Raw genomic sequence first — 19,620 nt, 5'->3', positions numbered from 1 at the left:
CACCTCAATAAGCAATGCCTTCTTCTCTTTTTTTTGAACCTAAGTATGATATCTGGTTGCAACGCTTTGTTTTCGATGTCCGCACTTGATGGCATCATTAGGTCATACGTGAGCGGTAGGTACTTCCATGTTTTCAGTGATTACTTTTTGTTCATGGTCCCACAATTTTTCTGGAACTGGGACATCAAAATCTTTGCAGATGTGCCAGCGGATTACTTTACAAACTCTGTTGTGTCGTGTGTACAGCTGTTTTGACATGAGTTTATTTTTTATGTGTGTGTTCGGTCATTAAGCATAACATATCACTCTCGTTCCCATCCCCACCTTCACTCGTCACCTTTCTCTAGTTTTTTTGTACCTCTCTCTCTCTCTCTCTCTCTCTCTCTCTCTCTCTCTCTCTCTCTCTCTCTCTCTCTCTCTCTCTCTCTCTCTCTCTCTCTCTCTCTCTCTCTCTCTCTCTCTCTCTCTCTCTCTCTCTCTCTCTCTCTCTCTCTCTCTCTCTCTCTCTCTCTCTCTCTCTCTCTCTCTCTCTCTCTCTCTCTCTCTCTCTCTCTCTCTCTCTCTCTCCCCCCCCTTCTCACATCCCTCCCTCCCACGGTATAGCAACGTTTGGTGAGGCATGGCTCTCCCCACCCCCCCTCAACATTCCTTGCTCTTCGCCCCTTCCTAGCTTCACCTCTCACCGGCCTCCTCTCCCTTCCCTCCTCTCTCAACCAGTGTGACCACTCCTTGGCTTTTTTTACAAGATCTTGGCTATTCGTTGTTCACCTTGGCGTATACGTTTTCTATTTTCATCGCTTTTCCGAAACCTTGTGAATTCTTGGCTTTTTTCATTGGCTCACCTTGTCATTTATGAAAATGAGTAGTGGTCACACTGCTCTCAACCCCCGTTCTTAATACCCCCCACCCTCGTCAGCGAAATCACAAGTTCTATTTGCTAGTAACGAATAAAACAATAAAAAAGTCATTCCACTTCTCTTGGAGAATAGACATGGTCTGTAAGTGCACATTCATTCCATAGAAATTTATGATTGCTCGGTTTAATGGTATTGCTCCAGAAATTATGACAATGTAATATAAATATTTATCTCTTGCATTACTATCACCTTGTTGCTGTTTTGCAGGAAGTAAAACATTGCAAAACATTTACGGGGTTGCACAGAAGTCTGGTGAAGTCAAATACAAGGTTCAGTCAAAAGGGATCAGGTCAGTTGAGTCCATCATTTGTAAGACAAGATTGCATGAGCTCATGTCTCGTGAGACTACATTGCCTCACAAGAAGTGTTGTGTAACCAGATTACCCAAGCTTACATCCAATGAAGTTCCATCACTCGAGAGTAGTCCGCGGACAACTGCTGGTTTGGCACTGCCGATGCACACATTCCAAATTCAAATGTTTATGGATCTTCGTAACGAGTCCAAGGAACTGCGGCGCAAGTTGAATGATGCCTTGAGGGAGAACTGTGTGATCAGAAGGCTGCAGGTGAAGACCTAGATGTGTCCTTGCATCTAATTATTCATTTAGTGCATGCCATGATCATGTATCTAAGTGAATCTTTTGCTGTTGATAGTTTTCATTTTGTTGTTGATAATTATTTTGATTCACTCAACTCTAGATACGTCAGGAGCGTGCCCTGGCTCGGTATGAGTCCCAGGAGGCTGAATTACCTCGCTTAATGGCGAGCCACATTGCTGAAGTTCAGGTACTGCACGAAGCGGTGCGGCGGGCACGAGAGGCAGAACGAATCGCAGCTAAACGTGCAACACGTTGCGAGGCAGAGCTGAACAAGAGCCAAGAAGTTCTCCAGCACCTGCAGGGGCTTGCCAAGAGACGAGATCTTGAAGAACGGGATCAGTTGTCACGAAAGCTTGAGCAAGCCGAGAAACAGCTGAAGGAAATGAAGTTCAATAATCAGGTGCGAAGAACAGCCTGCATTTTTTTAGCCATTCCCCAACATATGAAGGCTTGCATTATAAAACCTATCTATGTTCTTTCTCAAGTGGAAGGTGAACCCTCAATGTGTGTTTTATGTTTCTGTACCCAGCTTCTTTAATGCTGTATTTGTCATTTTGAAAGGCCTTTCCTTAAGTCTTATCTATATAAATATTTTCAAGTGTTTGTGCGTTTGCTTGTGCATTTGTACGTTATTCTTTGACAGCTAAACCGTTTCACCTGGAGGCCCTAAATTTTTGGTGTAGGTACTTCAGAATCTGGGCAAGGTTTTAAGCTCTCACACGTTGGCCTTGACATCCATTTTAAGGCTACTAAAGGCCACTATAAAGTGTATATTGGTATGTGGGGTCAGGCAGTGCTGCCGTTGACCTGTAGGCAAAAGGTAAACACCACGAGGCCAATAACTCAATACCTTTTCAGTGTCCAACATGTCCCGAAACCCCTGTCGGGAAAATCTCACCCAGCCGGGCAGCGCCCGGATATTCCCCACCCCACAGGCAGTGCCTGGTAGCCCCTGCGTACTTTATGAATATTCATTGCATACCGGAAGGATAGATTTAGAGTGAGATCTAAAGCAGGATCGCAAGTTCTTATGTAACCCAATATCTTATTCTTAAGCTGAACTGTGTACTCAGCTAAATATTTATGAAATCTCTCTCTAAAATTGAGTAAGAAATTCCACCCTTATTTTCATTTTTTCTGCCCATTTGAAGCACAAGATCGTTTTTTGGTTTTAAACCAAAGCAATGTGTCGCATCACAATCACACTTCAGTCCATTTGTCATGCCAATCATCATGTGAATTATATATGGTCACCTTAATCTATCCAAGGGCCTGCGGAGGAACCTGCAGCTGAATAAGAATAGTTTCCAGCGTCAGCTGTTGGATGAGCAACGCCACACCACTGAGTTCCAAACCATAGCGTCGTCCTTGCAGGCTGAGGTGCTGCGGCTCACACATAAACTTGAGGTACAGGAACTTCTCCATTGCATACTTTCTGTCACTCAAGGGTGTTTTCTTGAGCAATGTATCTGCATTACATTTGCTATTGTTATAAACAAACAAAGTGATGGGTGAAAATTTCTGCAGCAGCAGTAAATGGAGAAATCTTGAGAGCTGGTGGGAGTGGGCTCATTGGTCCATTGGACCAAATTTTCATTTGTCTTCATGGCCTTGTAGCATACCTGCCTGCTGTACTGCTTGAGCATTAGCTTGCCTTTCACCAAGCCCAGCTACGCTTTGGCCAGGATGGGAATTATACGTGCATTATTATAATTGGCAAATTATACTGTTGCAGATTCGCGCCCGCCGGCGTGCGGACGGCCACGCAACTCGAATCGCGGCACGTCGCCCACCGGACGGACAATCCAGTCCTGACCCTCTCGGACTAACGCCGGGAACCAGTCACGGGTGGACCTTTCGGTCTCACCACGATCGTGCCAATCGGCCCCCGCGTGGGATAGGGTTGCTCGCCAAATTCGACCTACCTAAGTACCCAAACGGAGGGTAGACTGGGCGATCGCACCTCGCCGCAGGTCGACTTCGGACACGGGCCACTTTAAGCGACCCGTTCCGTACTATCGGGATAACCGAGCGGTGTTATTCGTCGGCCTCGACGGTTCGATTAATTATCGGGCGTTTTAGCCCACGACCAACCCTTTACGTGAAGCAAGATGGAGATTCAATGAAAGAAAAGACGAAGCGAAGCGGGAAAACAGTTCAACATAATTTACATTTATTTCACGATGAACGGAAAGCACACATATACAATTCCACCAAAAGCACATGTAAAAGAAGAAGACAATGCAATATTACACAAAAAGCAAATATAAAAGAGGAAACACAATGCAGAGCTATCCGACTACCGAGCACACGGCAACACTTATACAATTTTACTTCACAGACGGCGCCGACAACACATATTCCCAAAGCAAAAGAAAAGAGAACCACCCTCCAGGATGAGGGGGGTAGGCGGGCCTGGGGCCGAGACCGTGTCGGGCCTACCCGTTTGATGATGAGACGCAGAGCGGCGGTGGTGCCTCAACTCCGCGGGCCTCGCGGACAGTGTCTGGTAGGGGGTGGGAAAGGGGCCCCCTTTGTCGCACTATCTCAGCGCGGGGGGAAACAGGAGGGGGTTGCTGATGCTCGGGGGAAGGAGGATATCACCCTGTCTCGGGTCCCGCGGCGAGCGTCTCCTCCTCGACCTCGGTCGCGTTGCTGGCCTCTCCCTCTGCAGCTCCCGGCACCGACGCGAGCACCCCCTCGTCCGCCTTCGCCGCCGTCACCTCTCCACAGCTCCGTCTACTCGCCCTCTCCGTCTCCTCTCTTGGCTCGTCCCAACTCTTCACTCTTGACTTCTCCCACTTCTTTCCAGCTCCACCGACGACTCTCTTGAACTCCGCACAACTGTCTTTACTGACGAACGCAGCCGTTTATATAAGCCCCGTGGCTTCGCTCTTTCACCCTTGACCCTCTGCCTCCGACCCTTCACCTCTCTAACTGGCTCCCCATTGGACCGAGGAAAAGTGGGCGTGAATGCTTTTTGATCCATGAATTTGCATATAGCGTCCTCACTCCAACGCCCTGGAGGCGGGGCCAAATCGCCCCAGCTCGCCAATTGGACGGAACAAAAGTGGGCGTGAGTCGTTTTTGATCCGTTTTCTGCGGAAAGTCCGTGATGTCTCTGAACACGCTGCTCGGTGCGCGCCCCGCACAAGTCCAGCATCGGCGCCCACAAGTGGCGTGGGAATGACGGTGATGCGATGGTGGCGAGTTGTGACGGTAAAGGTCGTGGTTGTTGTTGTGAAGCGGCGTTGTGGTTGGTGGTTGTTGTTGTGAAGCAGCGTTGTGGTTGGTGGTTGTTGTTGTGAAGCGGCGTTGTGGTTGTTGTTGTGAAGCGGCATTGTGGTTGGTGGTTGTTGTTGTGAAGCGGCGTTGTGGTTGGTGGTTGTTGTTGTGATGGCTGTTGAGACGTGGTTGGTGGTGGTAGTAATGGCGGCTGGTCCAAAATAAAGATAGTAAAAGAAAAACGGCTATCCTGAAGAGTCGCAGCCCGAGTGAATGACATTTATTCCCTCTAGACAACGGGTTTGGGCCTAACTACACATATACTTACAGAGATATCTCACCTAAGGGACCTGAATGGTGGTTTGTGAATTTCGTCAACCACAACACTACCCCCTCCCCTTTTTACAGACTCGTCCCGAGTCGTCAAATTTTCGTGTGCCATCATGTGTAGTTTTCCCCTAGTACATTTTACCTACGGATCCCTGAGTGCGACATTCATGGTATTCGTGTCCCCAAAATAAATAACCTGAGGGCTGTGTAACTAGCTAAACAAACTCACTCACACGGACGACTTAAATAAAATTGCCGGCGCTAAGACAGACATGCCGGGGGCGCACTCATATGTACAGTACATCTTAACCTTAACTTACAAATTTTACACTAAACCATGGCCCAGGATCAATGAACTCTGCAAAAAGAAAGCAGTTAGCAGGAGCCAGGCTGCTTGCATGCAGTCTCTGACTCAAACAATGCAGGTGACAGGGAACGTGGCCGGCTGCTCACACGCAGTCCAAGGCCTTCCCTTTTGAACTGAACGCAGTGAACCACAACGGTGCATGGGCTGCACAAATGCAGTCTCCGTGCCAGCTCAAGTGGCACACGCAATGAGCACAACGAATGGATGGATGAACACAAACACGGTGCACGGGCCGCCACTGCAGGCCCGTGTTGTAGCTGCCAACAGGGCAGTTCTTGCAGCTTGCAAACTGTTGCTTTTACGATCCTGGCGCACATGGAAATGAACAGGGGGGGGGGCAAAGCAAAAATTGAACGGGGCTGGTGAACGTGGGCAGTGGGCATGGCATGGCATGGCAAAGGCAGCAGGCAAACACAGCCTGCAGAACCAGGCCGTTGCAGGCAAACATAGCCGGCAGATGAACTGGCTGGCACAGGCCTTGAAGTACCACAGCTGCAGATGATCCGGCCGGCACAGGCCTTGCAGCAACACAACAGCTGCCGATGAAGTGGGCCGGCACAGGCCTTGAAGAAAAACAGCCAGCCGGCAGATGAAGTGGGCCGGCACAGGCCTTGCAGCACAGCAGCTGCAGACGATCCAGCCGGCACAGGCCTTGCAGCAAAACAACAGCTGCCGATGAAGTTGGCCAGCCTTTGCCGTTCCGTGGAGGTTGGTGGAGGGAGTGCGGTGGTGCTGGCCACTCGGAAGGCGGGCTCGGACCTACCTACCTGTCTCCCTCCCACCTATCGCCTTTGCCTGTCACTGTACATACCCACCCCCTTAATTTGTCAAACTCCAATTTAGCCCCAACTTATTTTTTATTTTTATGTTTACTTCCCCTCTATAAATCGTCCCCTAACCCCCTTTATCGTCTCTGTTCGGCTAACCTATCCTGTCACCGAGCCTACTCCCAACCCCTACGTTCCCTTCCCGGAGGGGAATAAGGGAGAGCTGGCGTCCTGTGTCGAGGCCCAACGAAGCCTCAGGATGGCCTCCCCAGAGTTCAGCGATCTATAACACAAAGTGGGTCCAGCGGCCCACAACGAGAGCGAGGGGATGGATGGTGCGGAGGGGTACACTTCCTAATCTACCCTAACCATTTAACTGTTAAACTACCCCGGGGCTTTCAACAAGCGCCTCTCCCTTAAACTATTGGTTCTAACAACCCAGATTCCCGTCGCCTGTGTTGGTGTCCTCACAATTTCGGGCCTCGCCCCCCAATTTTCTCTCCGTGCCCTCACACGGTCTCATGGCTGGGACACGTGGCTCCCTTTGGCAGGCACGACCCTCTGCCGATTCTCCCGCTATGGCACCCCCGGGCACTACACTGCCTCCGAGCCTACCAGCTCCCTAACACCGGGGAGTGCCCCCCATGGCACCTCCCCTGAAACGCACACGTGGCAGGCTGGCTTCCCAGGCCCCTTTCCGAGGGTCACCCGTGCCCACAACACTGCCCACGCGGCTAATGGCGCCCCGGGCCCCCGCACCAAGCAGGCGCACCCGTGCCCACTACGCTATCCCGGCCCCCCATGGGCCCTTGGCCTACCACGGCCGACTAGCCTGGTGCCCGGGGTACCCACTCAGTGATACTCACCTTTCGCAGCCACGCTCCCAAGCCCGTCAACAGGGCTCCTGCACCCCTCCAAACGGGTTTCGAGCCTACACTCCCACCAACAACAAAACGACCTCCATTTTGTAAATTTGACTAACCCCCTAACTCACTTTATACTGACCCCGGGGTCCCTTGGGCGGGAGTCACTCCTCCCCCCAATCACTCATCGCACCATGCATTCCCCATTCACTCCACACACACAGACCCGCTGGCCTCACTCACTCAACATGTCTTCACCTCATAACTCACCAACAACTCTTCAACTCACACACTGCTGAACTCTGCCATCCTTCTAACTACATCCCCTAACTAACTCGTGCTCCCACGTCATCCCTTACACTAAAGCACGTTCCATTTAACACTACGTAGCTAAACTACGTCCCCTCTACACATTCACACGTCTGTCACTGTCTCCAAATAAATCATTTTATTTCCCAACCTAAAGCTCACTAAATCCCTCTACCTAATCCATTCCACGGACTCCATGAGGACTTACCCCTGCCCCATGAAGTCGGTCTAGCTAAGCTAACCCTTCCCCCTAACTAATTTCCATCCTGTGCCCAGGTCAAGGGGGTCTTCCACCCCTTGCCCAGGAATCCTGTGCACCCGAAAGTGAGGCTTGGTTTTTTTTTTTTTTTTCTTATGCGCATCACCAGCGCGGCAACTCACAGCTCGCGCACTTTACACCTTCCCGTGACGTCATGCAGCTGCACGTGTACCTCGTCCCTCCTTGGACGGTACCATCCGGCCGGGATACCCCTCCTGCCGGATTCCAACCCCGCGTGCAGCCATGACGTCACCGTGCGCATAAAAAAAAAACACAAGCCCCACGTCTCGAGGGGTTCCCCACGCGAACACATGTGCTTGGCCCATTGGAGCTTAACACACACGTTCGCGTGGAGAACCCGTCCGGTCCAAATCCATAATCCTGCCTAAACTTTGTCCGTCCGCGGGATCGGCAAATCCACCGCTGGCGTTTCCGGACCGGGACTTCACTCTCGCAAGCGAGCACGTGGGGGCCTCGTGCGTTGCACAGCACGGACCTCGTGCTCGCGGCTGGGTGAATCTGGCACGGTCCCCGAAACAACTACAGCCGCTACTCGGCTTCCTTTCCTCACATGTCGCCGTCGTCGCCATTCAACACACGCACTCCCGCGTGTTACGACGCTAACACACCTCACCATTACATTCACACCGGGAGACGCGGCTGCGTGCTCCCGCATGCCAACCGACATCTCCCTCACATACCGCTCTCTCACACACACGGTCTCCCTTGCATAAACCATACCACTCACACGTGGTGCTCCATTCACTCGCGGCCTTCCACTCACTCGTGCTATACTACTCACACAAACCATACTCCTCACACACGCGGGGGCACTCACCCGCGGTTCCTCATCCACACACCGTGCCTCACTCACACACGCGGGGGCACTCACCCGCGGTGCCTCATCCACACTGGCCGTTTCATCCACACACACGGCCTCACTCACACACGGTGCCTCACCCACACACGCGGGGGCACTCACCCGCGGTGTTTCATCCACACTCGCGGGGGCACTCAACCGCGGTGTTTCATCCATACTTTTCGATCATTCCTTTTATTTCGTTTTTCACTTCGTTTGTCATTGCCGCCAGCATGGCGCATAGCTGGGCCATGTCGGGTGCGCTTGGGTGAGCCGTTTCGGCAGGGGTTGGGGAAGGGTTTTGGTGGAGAGGGGGAGGGGAGGTGTCATACACCGCGGCCGCTGCCGCACCCATTTCGGGCTCTGGGTTCAGTTGGGCGAGTTCGTTTTCCTGTACAACCAACATTTCCTGCACGGGGATTTCATCCTGAGCCATGGATTCTACACATTCTACATCCATTTCTAATACCCCCGGCTCCCGCTCGCCTTGAGACGCCATCTTGCTTCTCTTAAAGGGTTAATTTAGCTCGCTCGTAATTTGGAGGGAATCGGGGGTCGCTCCTCTCACCCCTGGACCGATTCCCGTGAATTTAGCCGGAGACAGGAGAGCCCGTTTTCCCGTTCTCCGATACCAGTGCCGCGAGGAGGGCGATGGGTTTATATCGCACGACCTGACACCAGTGTTGCGGATTTGCGCCCGCCGGCGTGCGGACGGCCACGTAACTCGAATCGCGGCACGTCGCCCACCGGACGGACAATCCAGTCGTGACCCTCTCGGACTAACGCCGGGAACCAGTCACGGGTGGACCTTTCGGTCTCACCACGATCGTGCCAATCGGCCCCCGCGTGGGATAGGGTTGCTCGCCAAATTCGACCTACCTAAGTACCCACACGGAGGGTAGACCGGGCGATCGCACCTCGCCGCAGGTCGACTTCGGACACGGGCCACTTTAAGCGACCCGTTCCGTACTATCGGGATAACCGAGCGGTGTTATTCGTCGGCCTCGACGGTTCGATTAATTATCGGGCGTTTTAGCCCACGACCAACCCTTTACGTGAAGCAAGATGGAGATTCAATGAAAGAAAAGACGAAGCGAAGCGGGAAAACAGTTCAACATAATTTACATTTATTTCACGATGAACGGAAAGCACACATATACAATTCCACCAAAAGCACATGTAAAAGAAGAAGACAATGCAATATTACACAAAAAGCAAATATAAAAGAGGAAACACAATGCAGAGCTATCCGACAACCGAGCACACGGCAACACTTGTACAATTTTACTTCACAGACGGCGCCGACAACACATATTCCCAAAGCAAAAGAAAAGAGAACCACCCTCCAGGATGAGGGGGGTAGGCGGGCCTGGGGCCGAGACCGTGTCGGGCCTACCCGTATGATGATGAGACGCAGAGCGGCGGTGGTGCCTCAACTCCGCGGGCCTCGCGGACAGTGTCTGGTAGGGGGTGGGAAAGGGGCCCCCTTTGTCGCACTATCTCAGCGCGGGGGGAAACAGGAGGGGGTTGCTGATGCTCGGGGGAAGGAGGATATCACCCTGTCTCGGGTCCCGCGGCGAGCGTCTCCTCCTCGACCTCGGTCGCGTTGCTGGCCTCTCCCTCTGCAGCTCCCGGCACCGACGCGAGCACCCCCTCGTCCGCCTTCGCCGCCGTCACGTCTCCACAGCTCCGTCTACTCGCCCTCTCCGTCTCCTCTCTTGGCTCGTCCCAACTCTTCACTCTTGACTTCTCCCACTTCTTTCCAGCTCCACCGACGACTCTCTTGAACTCCGCACAACTGTCTTTACTGACGAACGCAGCCGTTTATATAAGCCCCGTGGCTTCGCTCTTTCACCCTTGACCCTCTGCCTCCGACCCTTCACCTCTCTGACTGGCTCCCCATTGGACCGAGGAAAAGTGGGCGTGAATGCTTTTTGATCCATGAATTTGCATATAGCGTCCTCACTCCAACGCCCTGGAGGCGGGGCCAAATCGCCCCAGCTCACCGATTGGACGGAACAAAAGTGGGCGTGAGTTGTTTTTGATCCGTTTTCTGCGGAAAGTTCGTGATGTCTCTGAACACGCTGCTCGGTGCGCGCCCCGCACGAGTCCAGCATCGGCGCCCACAAGTGGCGTGGGAATGACGGTGATGCGATGGTGGCGAGTTGTGACGGTAAAGGTCGTGGCTGTTGTTGTGAAGCGGCGTTGTGGTTGGTGGTCGTTGTTGTGAAGCGGCGTTGTGGTTGGTGGTTGTTGTTGTGAAGCGGCGTTGTGGTTGGTGGTTGTTGTTGTGAAGCGGCGTTGTGGTTGGTGGTTGTTGTTGTGAAGCGGCGTTGTGGTTGGTGGTTGTTGTTGTGAAGCGGCGTTGTGGTTGGTGGTTGTTGTTGTGAAGCGGCGTTGTGGTTGGTGGTTGTTGTTGTGATGGCTGTTGAGACGTGGTTGGTGGTGGTAGTAATGGCGGATGGTCCAAAATAAAGATAGTAAAAGAAAAACGGCTATCCTGAAGAGTCGCAGCCCGAGTGAATGACATTTATTCCCTCTAGACAACGGGTTTGGGCATAACTACACATATACTTACAGAGATATCTCACCTAAGGGACCTGAATGGTGGTTTGTGAATTTCGTCAACCACAACAATACTATTATTACCTCCACCACCAAAGATGAAAGAGGTTATGTTTTCACCCCTTTCTGTCTGTTTGTTTGTTTGTTTGTTTGTGTACAGGATATCTCAAAAACTTGGTGGACAGATTGGGTGTGTGGCAAGGACGAATTGAATTGATTTTGGTGAAGATCTGAAACCGGATCTGGATATGAGAATTATTTAGTTTTTAAAGTAATTCTTCACCATTGAGAGATGGGACTAAAAACGATGTAGTACTGTATAGCATGATATTTCAAAAATGTAATGGGCCCGATATGTTCTCGTGGATCAGGCATTACATGGCGGAGGTATGCGCTCCACCGAGTGTCCTTCTAGTTATAATTATTGTTGTTAATATTATTTGTATTATTTAATATATGTTTGTTGTGATGTTATCATTGTTTTCGTTATTTATTTTGTAATTGGAATGCTGTGCCATGGAAAGACATATTAAGCTGCTCTGTACACCCTAGCATGGTGTGCATTTAAAACATGGAAATTCTTCTGGATTATTTGTAGTTAATTTGCCAAATCAACTCAGGAGGTCATGACGCTCATTTTGGTGTCTCACACTCCACATCAGAAAGCTCCAGTAGAACTCCACAAAAAACATGCCTCACGCACACAACTCATTCATTTATCATGGATTAGCAGGGTTACCCGGCTTTGCCCGATGCTGTCCTAATCCTGTTGGCCTTTCGAATTTTTTTTTTTGTGGTGGCTTAAAACACTTCCCTATACCCACTAAAGAATGGGGTCAGGGTTCATTTAATATTTTCTGTCACATAGCTACAAAGGCCGAGGCACCAGAGAGTGATTTAAATTTTTTTAAATTCCAAAAATGAAAAAGCTTTTTTTGTTTTTTCTTCAAAATTTTCAAAAATGTTTTTGCCTAAAACACTCCCCGACACTCACTGATGAACCTCTGAAAGTTTGACGAAGATCTGTTCAGCCATCTGAGAAAAATGGTGACACACACAAACTGCTCTCTTATATTATCGATTAGGCGATCCATTGTAGGTATAAATGCTTAACAGCAGTTAGCTCGCAGAGGACAAAGAGAGGGAGAGCGAGAGATTTCTCCTTAAATAACACTGGTCTGTGTCATTTCAGAGGTCTAGGTTTTCTCAACGGTTCCTATATATGCTTTTTTGCATGCTGAATTTAGAAATGTATCTCATTTCGCTCAATCAGGTCAAGTTTTTATGTCTAACCCTAACCCTAACCCTAACAAATCTCAATTTTAAGGAAAAAAAAAAATCAAAATTTTTGTTTTTTTTATTAGCATTTTTTAAATTCAAAATCAGACTTACATTGATAGAAAATGTACAAACTATATATAAAATAATGCACAAGTACCGTTAATGTGAAATTCAACATTAAAAAGACGAAGGAAAACAGCGACTGCTGGAGCGACTGAAGTTGGGTGTTGCCAGAAACAACGATTTATCTATATTTTGTTGAAATTGAAATTAAAGTAATTGAGAAGGCATTTTCTTCCACATTAAGTGTACTTGTGTGTCATTATATGTATAGTTTGTACATCTTCTGTCAATGTAAGTCTGATTTTGAATTTATAAAATGCTAATTAAAAAAAACAAAAATTTTGATTATTTTTTTCCTTAAAATTGAGATAGCATAAAAACTTGACCTGATTGAGCGAAATTAGATACATTTCTGAATTCAGCATGCAAAAAACATATAAGATCCATTGAGAAAACCTAGACCTCTGAAAAAAATATTTCAAATGTAGCCCAGTGTAATTACCAAAGATCCTTAAATGTCGGAATTTGAAGCAACTGTCATATATATATATATATATATATATATATATATATATATATATATATATATATATATATATATATATATATATATATATATATACATATATATTTCTACCTTTAGCCTTTGGCAACAAGACTATTCAACTGAAAATGCAACTCTTGTACACTGCATGACACCACAAAATATGAAGGGTATCAGGACACGAAGTGAAGGAGAATGTCTGATTTGCACAACTCGTCACGTCATCAGTGACATCACATTGGATTGACCATTCAGCAAGCAGATTAAACAGATGGGAGCTTCTGGGAGCAGATAGGAGACACTACTAAAATAGCTTAAACCAAACTGAATTTGAAACTCCAAAAGAAAATCACCCCAATAGATGTCCAAAAATACTATGCATTACTAAGAGAGTACACGACCCAATTTAAGCATCACCCCGAGACACATTTGTAACACTGGGGAACAAATTTTTTCTTATTATCTGTTGCATGACATTTTTCAACTTATTCTATGTATTTTTTTCAACGCTGATTTCAAATCTGAAATCGGTTTTTCCTCTACATGCTCTAGTTTTCATGCAATTTGAAACTTGCGATTTTTGCAAAAAAGGACACCCATTGCTATTTGCACTAGGGATAACTTGAGAACAAGGGGTGCGATTTCGGACTTTAGTGGAAACATACGATGCCTAAACTGCTAAATAACTATAGACCGTATTCGTTTTGCTGCTAGCGATTTGTTCACGATTTATTTGACATCAATTTTCTTTATCTTTATTGATATTTATTTATCTTTATTGATATATGAAGACCACAAGGGGAAAACCAGAGATGTCAGGATAAGTCAATTTTGAAGAAACTGAAAAACAAAGTTTCAAGACTTTGGTGGACTGTTTAATATAGCCTGGTGTTGGCTTAGTGGTTAGGGTGGTGGCTTGGCATCCCAGGATACTGAGTTCAAGCCCCGTTGGCTGCTGAATTAACACCAGGGGGTTGACTCAGCCTGTCATCCATCTGAGGTCGGCGAAGTGAGTACCAGTGTACTGGTCCCGGTGTATGCCCCGGTTGGAATAGGTGTACCATATCCCTGTGTGTCGTAAGAGGTGACCAGGGTTGGCGTCAGGAAGGGCATCCGGCCATAAAAAAAACATTGCCTCAAGAAAAAGCCTAACCCCTGCACAGCAGGGAAAAATGGCTGTAAAAACGGTGGACTGTTTAATAACTGTCATATAGATTTCTTTTCCAGTAAAAGGAAGAGTGATCATTGGCCGATCAAATTAAGCATGTAGCATTTGCCAAGCTTCTGTGTTATTTAATTTAAGAGCAAAGAACGAATCAATGTTGCAAACTGACGTCACTGATTATTCCCTTGTTTAATAATTGCCATGCAATTTTAACCCAGCATGTGTAGCAAATTCATGCTTGTTGGTTATTAGCATACATTGCATGACTTTTGGTGATCAAATATTATTTTTTTCAACATTAAACGGTCATTGTTTTTTTGTTTGATTGGTGTTCAACGCCATACTCAAGGGTATTTCGCTTATATGACGACGGATTCTCCATTTCTTACTCCGTACTACTTAATATGATGGAAAACCGGGAGGAAACAAAGGATAAACCACCCCCGCGATAGCCGAAGTCACCTCATGTGACTCCCTCATATACCTAAGCAGGTTGATTGGGCGGTGGGTACATCGAATGAGGATGGGTACTCAGACGCGCTAACCATTAAGCCATGGCGTGGGTCCCATAAAAGTCACAATAAAGGTTTGACCAGGCTTGAACCACAATATGCACCAACTACGGAGCCCATGATATAACCAAATCGGCTATTGTAGTGCTCAGAGTTTATGCTGTGATAGTTTTACAACCTTTTATAACTTAGTTTCTCAACTCTGAATATTATGATGGAACAGTTAACATGAATGACGCAGAAAGCCAATCTTATCTGAATGAAAACTTTAATTTTAATATTTTGCAGAACACAAAACCTGTGATCAAAAATAATAGATCCATGATATAACCAAATAGGCCATTGTAGTGCTCAGAGTTTATGCTGTGAAAGTTTTACAACCTTTCATTTTTTAGTTTCTCAACTCTGAATATTATGATGGAACAGTTAACATGAATGAAAGGGAGATAACCAGGAGTAAAGTACTGACAACTCTGGGTTTCTACTTGTTCAGCTTTGACAACACTTGTTTTTTCATTGCACGGCTAAACTTTATACCATATAAATTATGTGACACCCCTGGTTATTTGTTAAAGTAATATTGTGAGAGGAAACCTTATGTTGCCAACTATTGGCAGGTGCAATAACCCTGAAATTTATAAGAAGTGACATCTCTGGTTTTCCCCTTGTGTTCTTCATATATTCTTTAACTTTATGTTTTTCTTTGTTTCAGATCTGATCATGGCTTCTTCAATAAGACATAAATGTGTAAATAATCCTGATGCATTCTGTTATGCATGTGACTGCTACACACTACTTCGTCAAAAGCGCAATATAACATCGTTTGTCAGGCGTGCCTATAAAGCCTATTTTGATGTTCCCCTTGGCGACCAAGACAAGAAATGGGCTCCTCATATTGTATGTCATAATTGTGAGGAAATGCTTCGTGACTGGACAAAAGGAAAACAAAAGGGTCTGCCTTTTGGAGTTCCCATGGTTTGGCGAGAACCCAAGGGCCACGTAACTGACTGCTATTTTTATCTTGCCAAAACGAAGTTTTTGCAAGATATGTTAGTCAGCTTGTATGTTTTTATCTTGCCAAAATGAAGTTTTTGCAAGTTATGTTAGTCAGCTTGTATGTTTTTTTTTTTGTTTGTTTGTCTGTAATCACGTATAAAAAATTCTGCAGAGCACAGTTATCATTGGAAATTTTTGTAACTTCGCATATCAGAGGCCTATAGAGGTCCCTTTCAGCGCACAAAATTTTGAAAGTCAAGGTCAAAGGTCAAGGTCACTTTGTCGCAAATCAGGGGAGTCGATGAAACCCTTATTTTTTGAGTAATTTTGATCAGATCTTCTTCAAACTTCATGGGAATATAGTTCATGGTCTGGCGCTCAGCTGATTAATTTTTGGTGGCGATTGGCCTTGACCTTCATATGTTTTTTTTTTTTGTCTGTAATCACGTATAAATCACTCTGCAGAGCACAGTTATCATTGGAAATTTTTGTAACTTCGCATATCAGAGGCCTATAGAGGTCCCTTTCAGCGCATAAAATTTTGAAGGTCAAGGTCAAAGGTCAAGGTCACTTTGTCGCAAATCAGGGGAGTTGACGAAACCCTTATTTTTTGAGTAATTTTGATCGGATCGTCTTCAAACTTCATGGGAATATAGTTCATGGTCTGGCGCTCAGCTGATTAATTTTTGGTGGCGATTGGCCTTCACCTTCATGGTTAGCGCCTGAGGTCAAACATATTTGATCCCCAGGTCAAATTTTCAAGTTTTAGGAACCATATCGTGTAGTACCTCAAATTGAACACCTCGATGAGTGCTTTCTAGATATGTCAAACTTGAGACATTATGATGTCATTTGGTGGCGTTATGAGGTAAAAGCATATTTTTCATGGTTACTCTGTAGAACGATTCTCATCGGAATCTCTCGTAAGCAGATATTCCTCAAGGAGTCGCTCCTGGTGGATAGCAGCTCTGTTCACCTCAGTGTGACCTTAAAGAAGTCACACATGGTCACCTTTTGGCAAGATACGGGTCACCCTGCAGGTGACATTGGTTTATTGCCTGGTCAACACAAAGGGTGTCGGCAAGAAAAACCAGCAAAAGATCTCCTATCCCTGTATTCCCTCAGCAATTTGACATGCTCTGCACTCTGAGGAACTCCCAGTTCCAGTCTTTAATGGTTTTGTCTTATCTGAAGATTAAGGCAGTGAACATGATCAGCAAGAGCACGAGGGTCGTGATGACTGGCTTCAAGAAATGGTTTCAGAATCCGAAGCCTCCTCATCTGATACCAAACAGTCATCAGCCCCTCAGCAGTTTAGCCAACCGGAATTGAATGACTTAGTGCATGATTTGGGGCTCTCCAAGAAAGCAGCTGAGGCATTAGCCTCCAGGCTGCAAGAAAAAATCTACTTGACCACTCTGCAAATGTTTCATATTTCCGAAAGCGGGACCAGATCTTTGTCACCTTTTTCTCAGAAGACAAGCAGTTTATTTACTGCCATGGTATCCCAGGTCTTCTCAGCCAATTAGGTGTTACTTCGTATAATCCAACAGAATGGCGATTATTTCTGGATACCTCTAAGCGCAGCCTCAAGTGTATTCTCTTGCACAATGGCAATGTTTATGGAGCGGTTCCAGTTGGTCACTCAGTGCATTTGTGAGAAGAACTTGATGACATAAAAATGGTCATTGACTTACTCAAATATCACGAGCACAAGTGGATCATTTGTGTGGACCTGAAAATGGTCAACGTTCTCCTTGGTCAACAGAAAGGCTTCACAAAGTTTCCATGCCATCTCTGCATGTGGGACAGCCGAACTCAAGAGAAACACTGGATCCAGAAGGAGTGGCCCATCCGTGAAAATCTGCAAAGTGTGTTTGCATGTAGATCTACGTTATTATAGATAATTTATTCTCAGATCTTCTGTAATCTTTAAACAACAGCAAGGCTCTGCATTGTTAAATGATCAGTCTTGTTATCCCCATCCTTATAAAACAAATCTGGATATTATTGTAATTGGCTTTGTCTGTCTGTCTGTGGATACTTTCTGAAGGCACTGTATGTAATGATTTTTTTTTGATCTGACCCCCAGTTCATGCCCCAAAGGGGTGGAGACTTTGGGTCACAGGGATTGAAATGGAGCAAAAAAATTAACACAAAATTTGATACTGGGTCATTTCTGGTGGAACCTTTTTTCCATCTTTCAATTTTGATTTAGGTGGAAAGTATGGGAATTTGCGATGGCACTCCATCGACTCCGTTCTAGTTGGCTTTGTGATTGTAACAGTGACTGCAGAAAATTTCACCATGTGGAAAGGTATTCCACATCACAAGAAGGATGATTCAATATACTCTTTAGTGTGAATATTTTAGTTTAGTGGGAAGACCCTTTTCATGAATTGTGTACACTGTGATTGCAATGACCTTGTGCTGCACGTATCTTGTAGGATAAGGAACGTGACTTGGTCACTCTAAACATGTACTCGGCGAGACTGTTTAAGTCATCACCCAGGAAGAAAGAGCCGAGGCAGCTCAAAGAATGCGTGGCTGGGTCCATAACATCTCCGAGTGACATTGTCAGCCATACTGGCAGTCAAAAGAAAGGTACCCTCAACACCATCAGTTGAACACCATACTCAACACCATTTGTGAAAATCTGTCCAGTCACAGCTGGCCTTTACGGCGGACAAGTTTGCTTCCTTTGAGGAGTACCAGAAACCCCATAGAATTGAAAACTATTTATGGAAGAAAAAAAACCGTAAGAAAATGATTCATAAAATACATGACTTTTGTTAGTGAAATAGAATACGCTCTGAAATGTCCCACTTGTTACTCAGGCAATGGCAGTAGGCACGTGAGTATTGCGATGATCCCGTCGGTGTTTGTGCTTGTCTGTTTGTCGGCAGAATAATTGGACAACAGACACAGAAATAATCACCAAGTTTGGTACAGAGCTTCATATTTTGAATTTCTCAGGCTAGTTATCATCACCCTTTTTGAAAAGAAAAAAAAACCCAGAAGATATTGTAATCAGCTCCATCTATTGCATCTGTCCATCCATCACGCTTTGTCCTCCTTAACGGTTGTGCAGAAATTCACCAAACTTGGTAGTTATAATCAACACGTGGCAAGAAGGTGAGAAGGTGCAAGCGCAGTATCATTTTGGCCCTGCCCTCTGTGGCAGGGTCAAAAGGTCGAGTACCAAAAAATGCAATTACGGGCACATTTTTATACAGTTTTTTTTTTAGGAAACTTTGAATATGCAATCAACATTGGGGAACGCATGAAATATGTAACGATTTGTTTGGATTTGACCCCGGTTCATGCCCTAGGGTGTGGGGACTGAGGGTCACAGGGGTCAAAACAGAAAAAAATTAACTCAGAATTTGATATTGGGTCAATACTGGTGGAACTTTGTGCCATCTTTCAACTTTTCTTGATGGGAGGCATGGGGATTTGCAATGGCACGCCATCGACTTCGCTTATGTTTATCTTTGAGCTCACATGGAAAGAATATAAAATGAAATTTAGTGTAGGACGACTGTATATTTACTCATGTCGTGTACATAGGCCAGTCAGTGTATGTGTATTGGATAATCACATCTGTGTGTACAAATGAAGTGTTGTATCAGACTTAGCAATTCTCGTGCTAATTTTGTCGAGTTATTCTGCCGACAAACAGGCAAACACACAGATGCATTGATCATAATGCTCACACATTGAGCAGAGACAGGAAGCACATCAAAAGAGTAAGAAGGCACAACAAGATCGCTAAACTGGAGTTGAGAGGGAGAGGTGACTTTCACAGGTCAGGCAATCATTATTCGGACCAACAGCAGCCATGACCAAGTAGCAGAAACATCTGGCCCTTACCAGGGATAGAAAGTCAAAGTCAAAATACACAGTGAATAACATAATCAGATGTTGTCATTCTGAGTCTTTGAAACATCATGCATTTTTCACTTTCAATATCAGCTGTACTGGAGGCTTAAAACATCC

General features: G+C 46.4%; 1 protein-coding gene across 12 annotated transcripts in view; it reads left to right on the top strand.

Moving 5' to 3' along the window:
* The window catches only part of LOC147011633 (lebercilin-like), a 63,660-nt gene that overhangs the window by 20,113 nt on the left and 23,927 nt on the right, over window positions 1–19,620 (top strand). For 9 of the 12 annotated variants that reach the window (XM_085856061.1, XM_085856064.1, XM_085856067.1 and 6 more), the window contains 4 exons: window positions 1,125–1,483; window positions 1,617–1,916; window positions 2,786–2,923; window positions 18,069–18,225. In XM_085856061.1, the coding sequence (XP_085712187.1) occupies window positions 1,125–1,483; window positions 1,617–1,916; window positions 2,786–2,923; window positions 18,069–18,225 (954 nt within the window). The remainder of the gene's footprint in view (window positions 1–1,124; window positions 1,484–1,616; window positions 1,917–2,785; window positions 2,924–18,068; window positions 18,226–19,620) is intronic. The other 3 variants (XM_085856069.1, XM_085856070.1, XM_085856071.1) reach the window with 1 other exon arrangement.

This window comes from Eptatretus burgeri, chromosome 15 (genome assembly GCF_056783735.1).
Source record: "Eptatretus burgeri isolate ZD-2024b chromosome 15, Ebu_testis_v1, whole genome shotgun sequence".
NCBI lineage: Eukaryota > Metazoa > Chordata > Myxini > Myxiniformes > Myxinidae > Eptatretus > Eptatretus burgeri.
The sequence above is the reverse complement of the archived record's forward strand: the minus strand, read 5'-3'. Positions and strand labels throughout refer to the sequence as shown.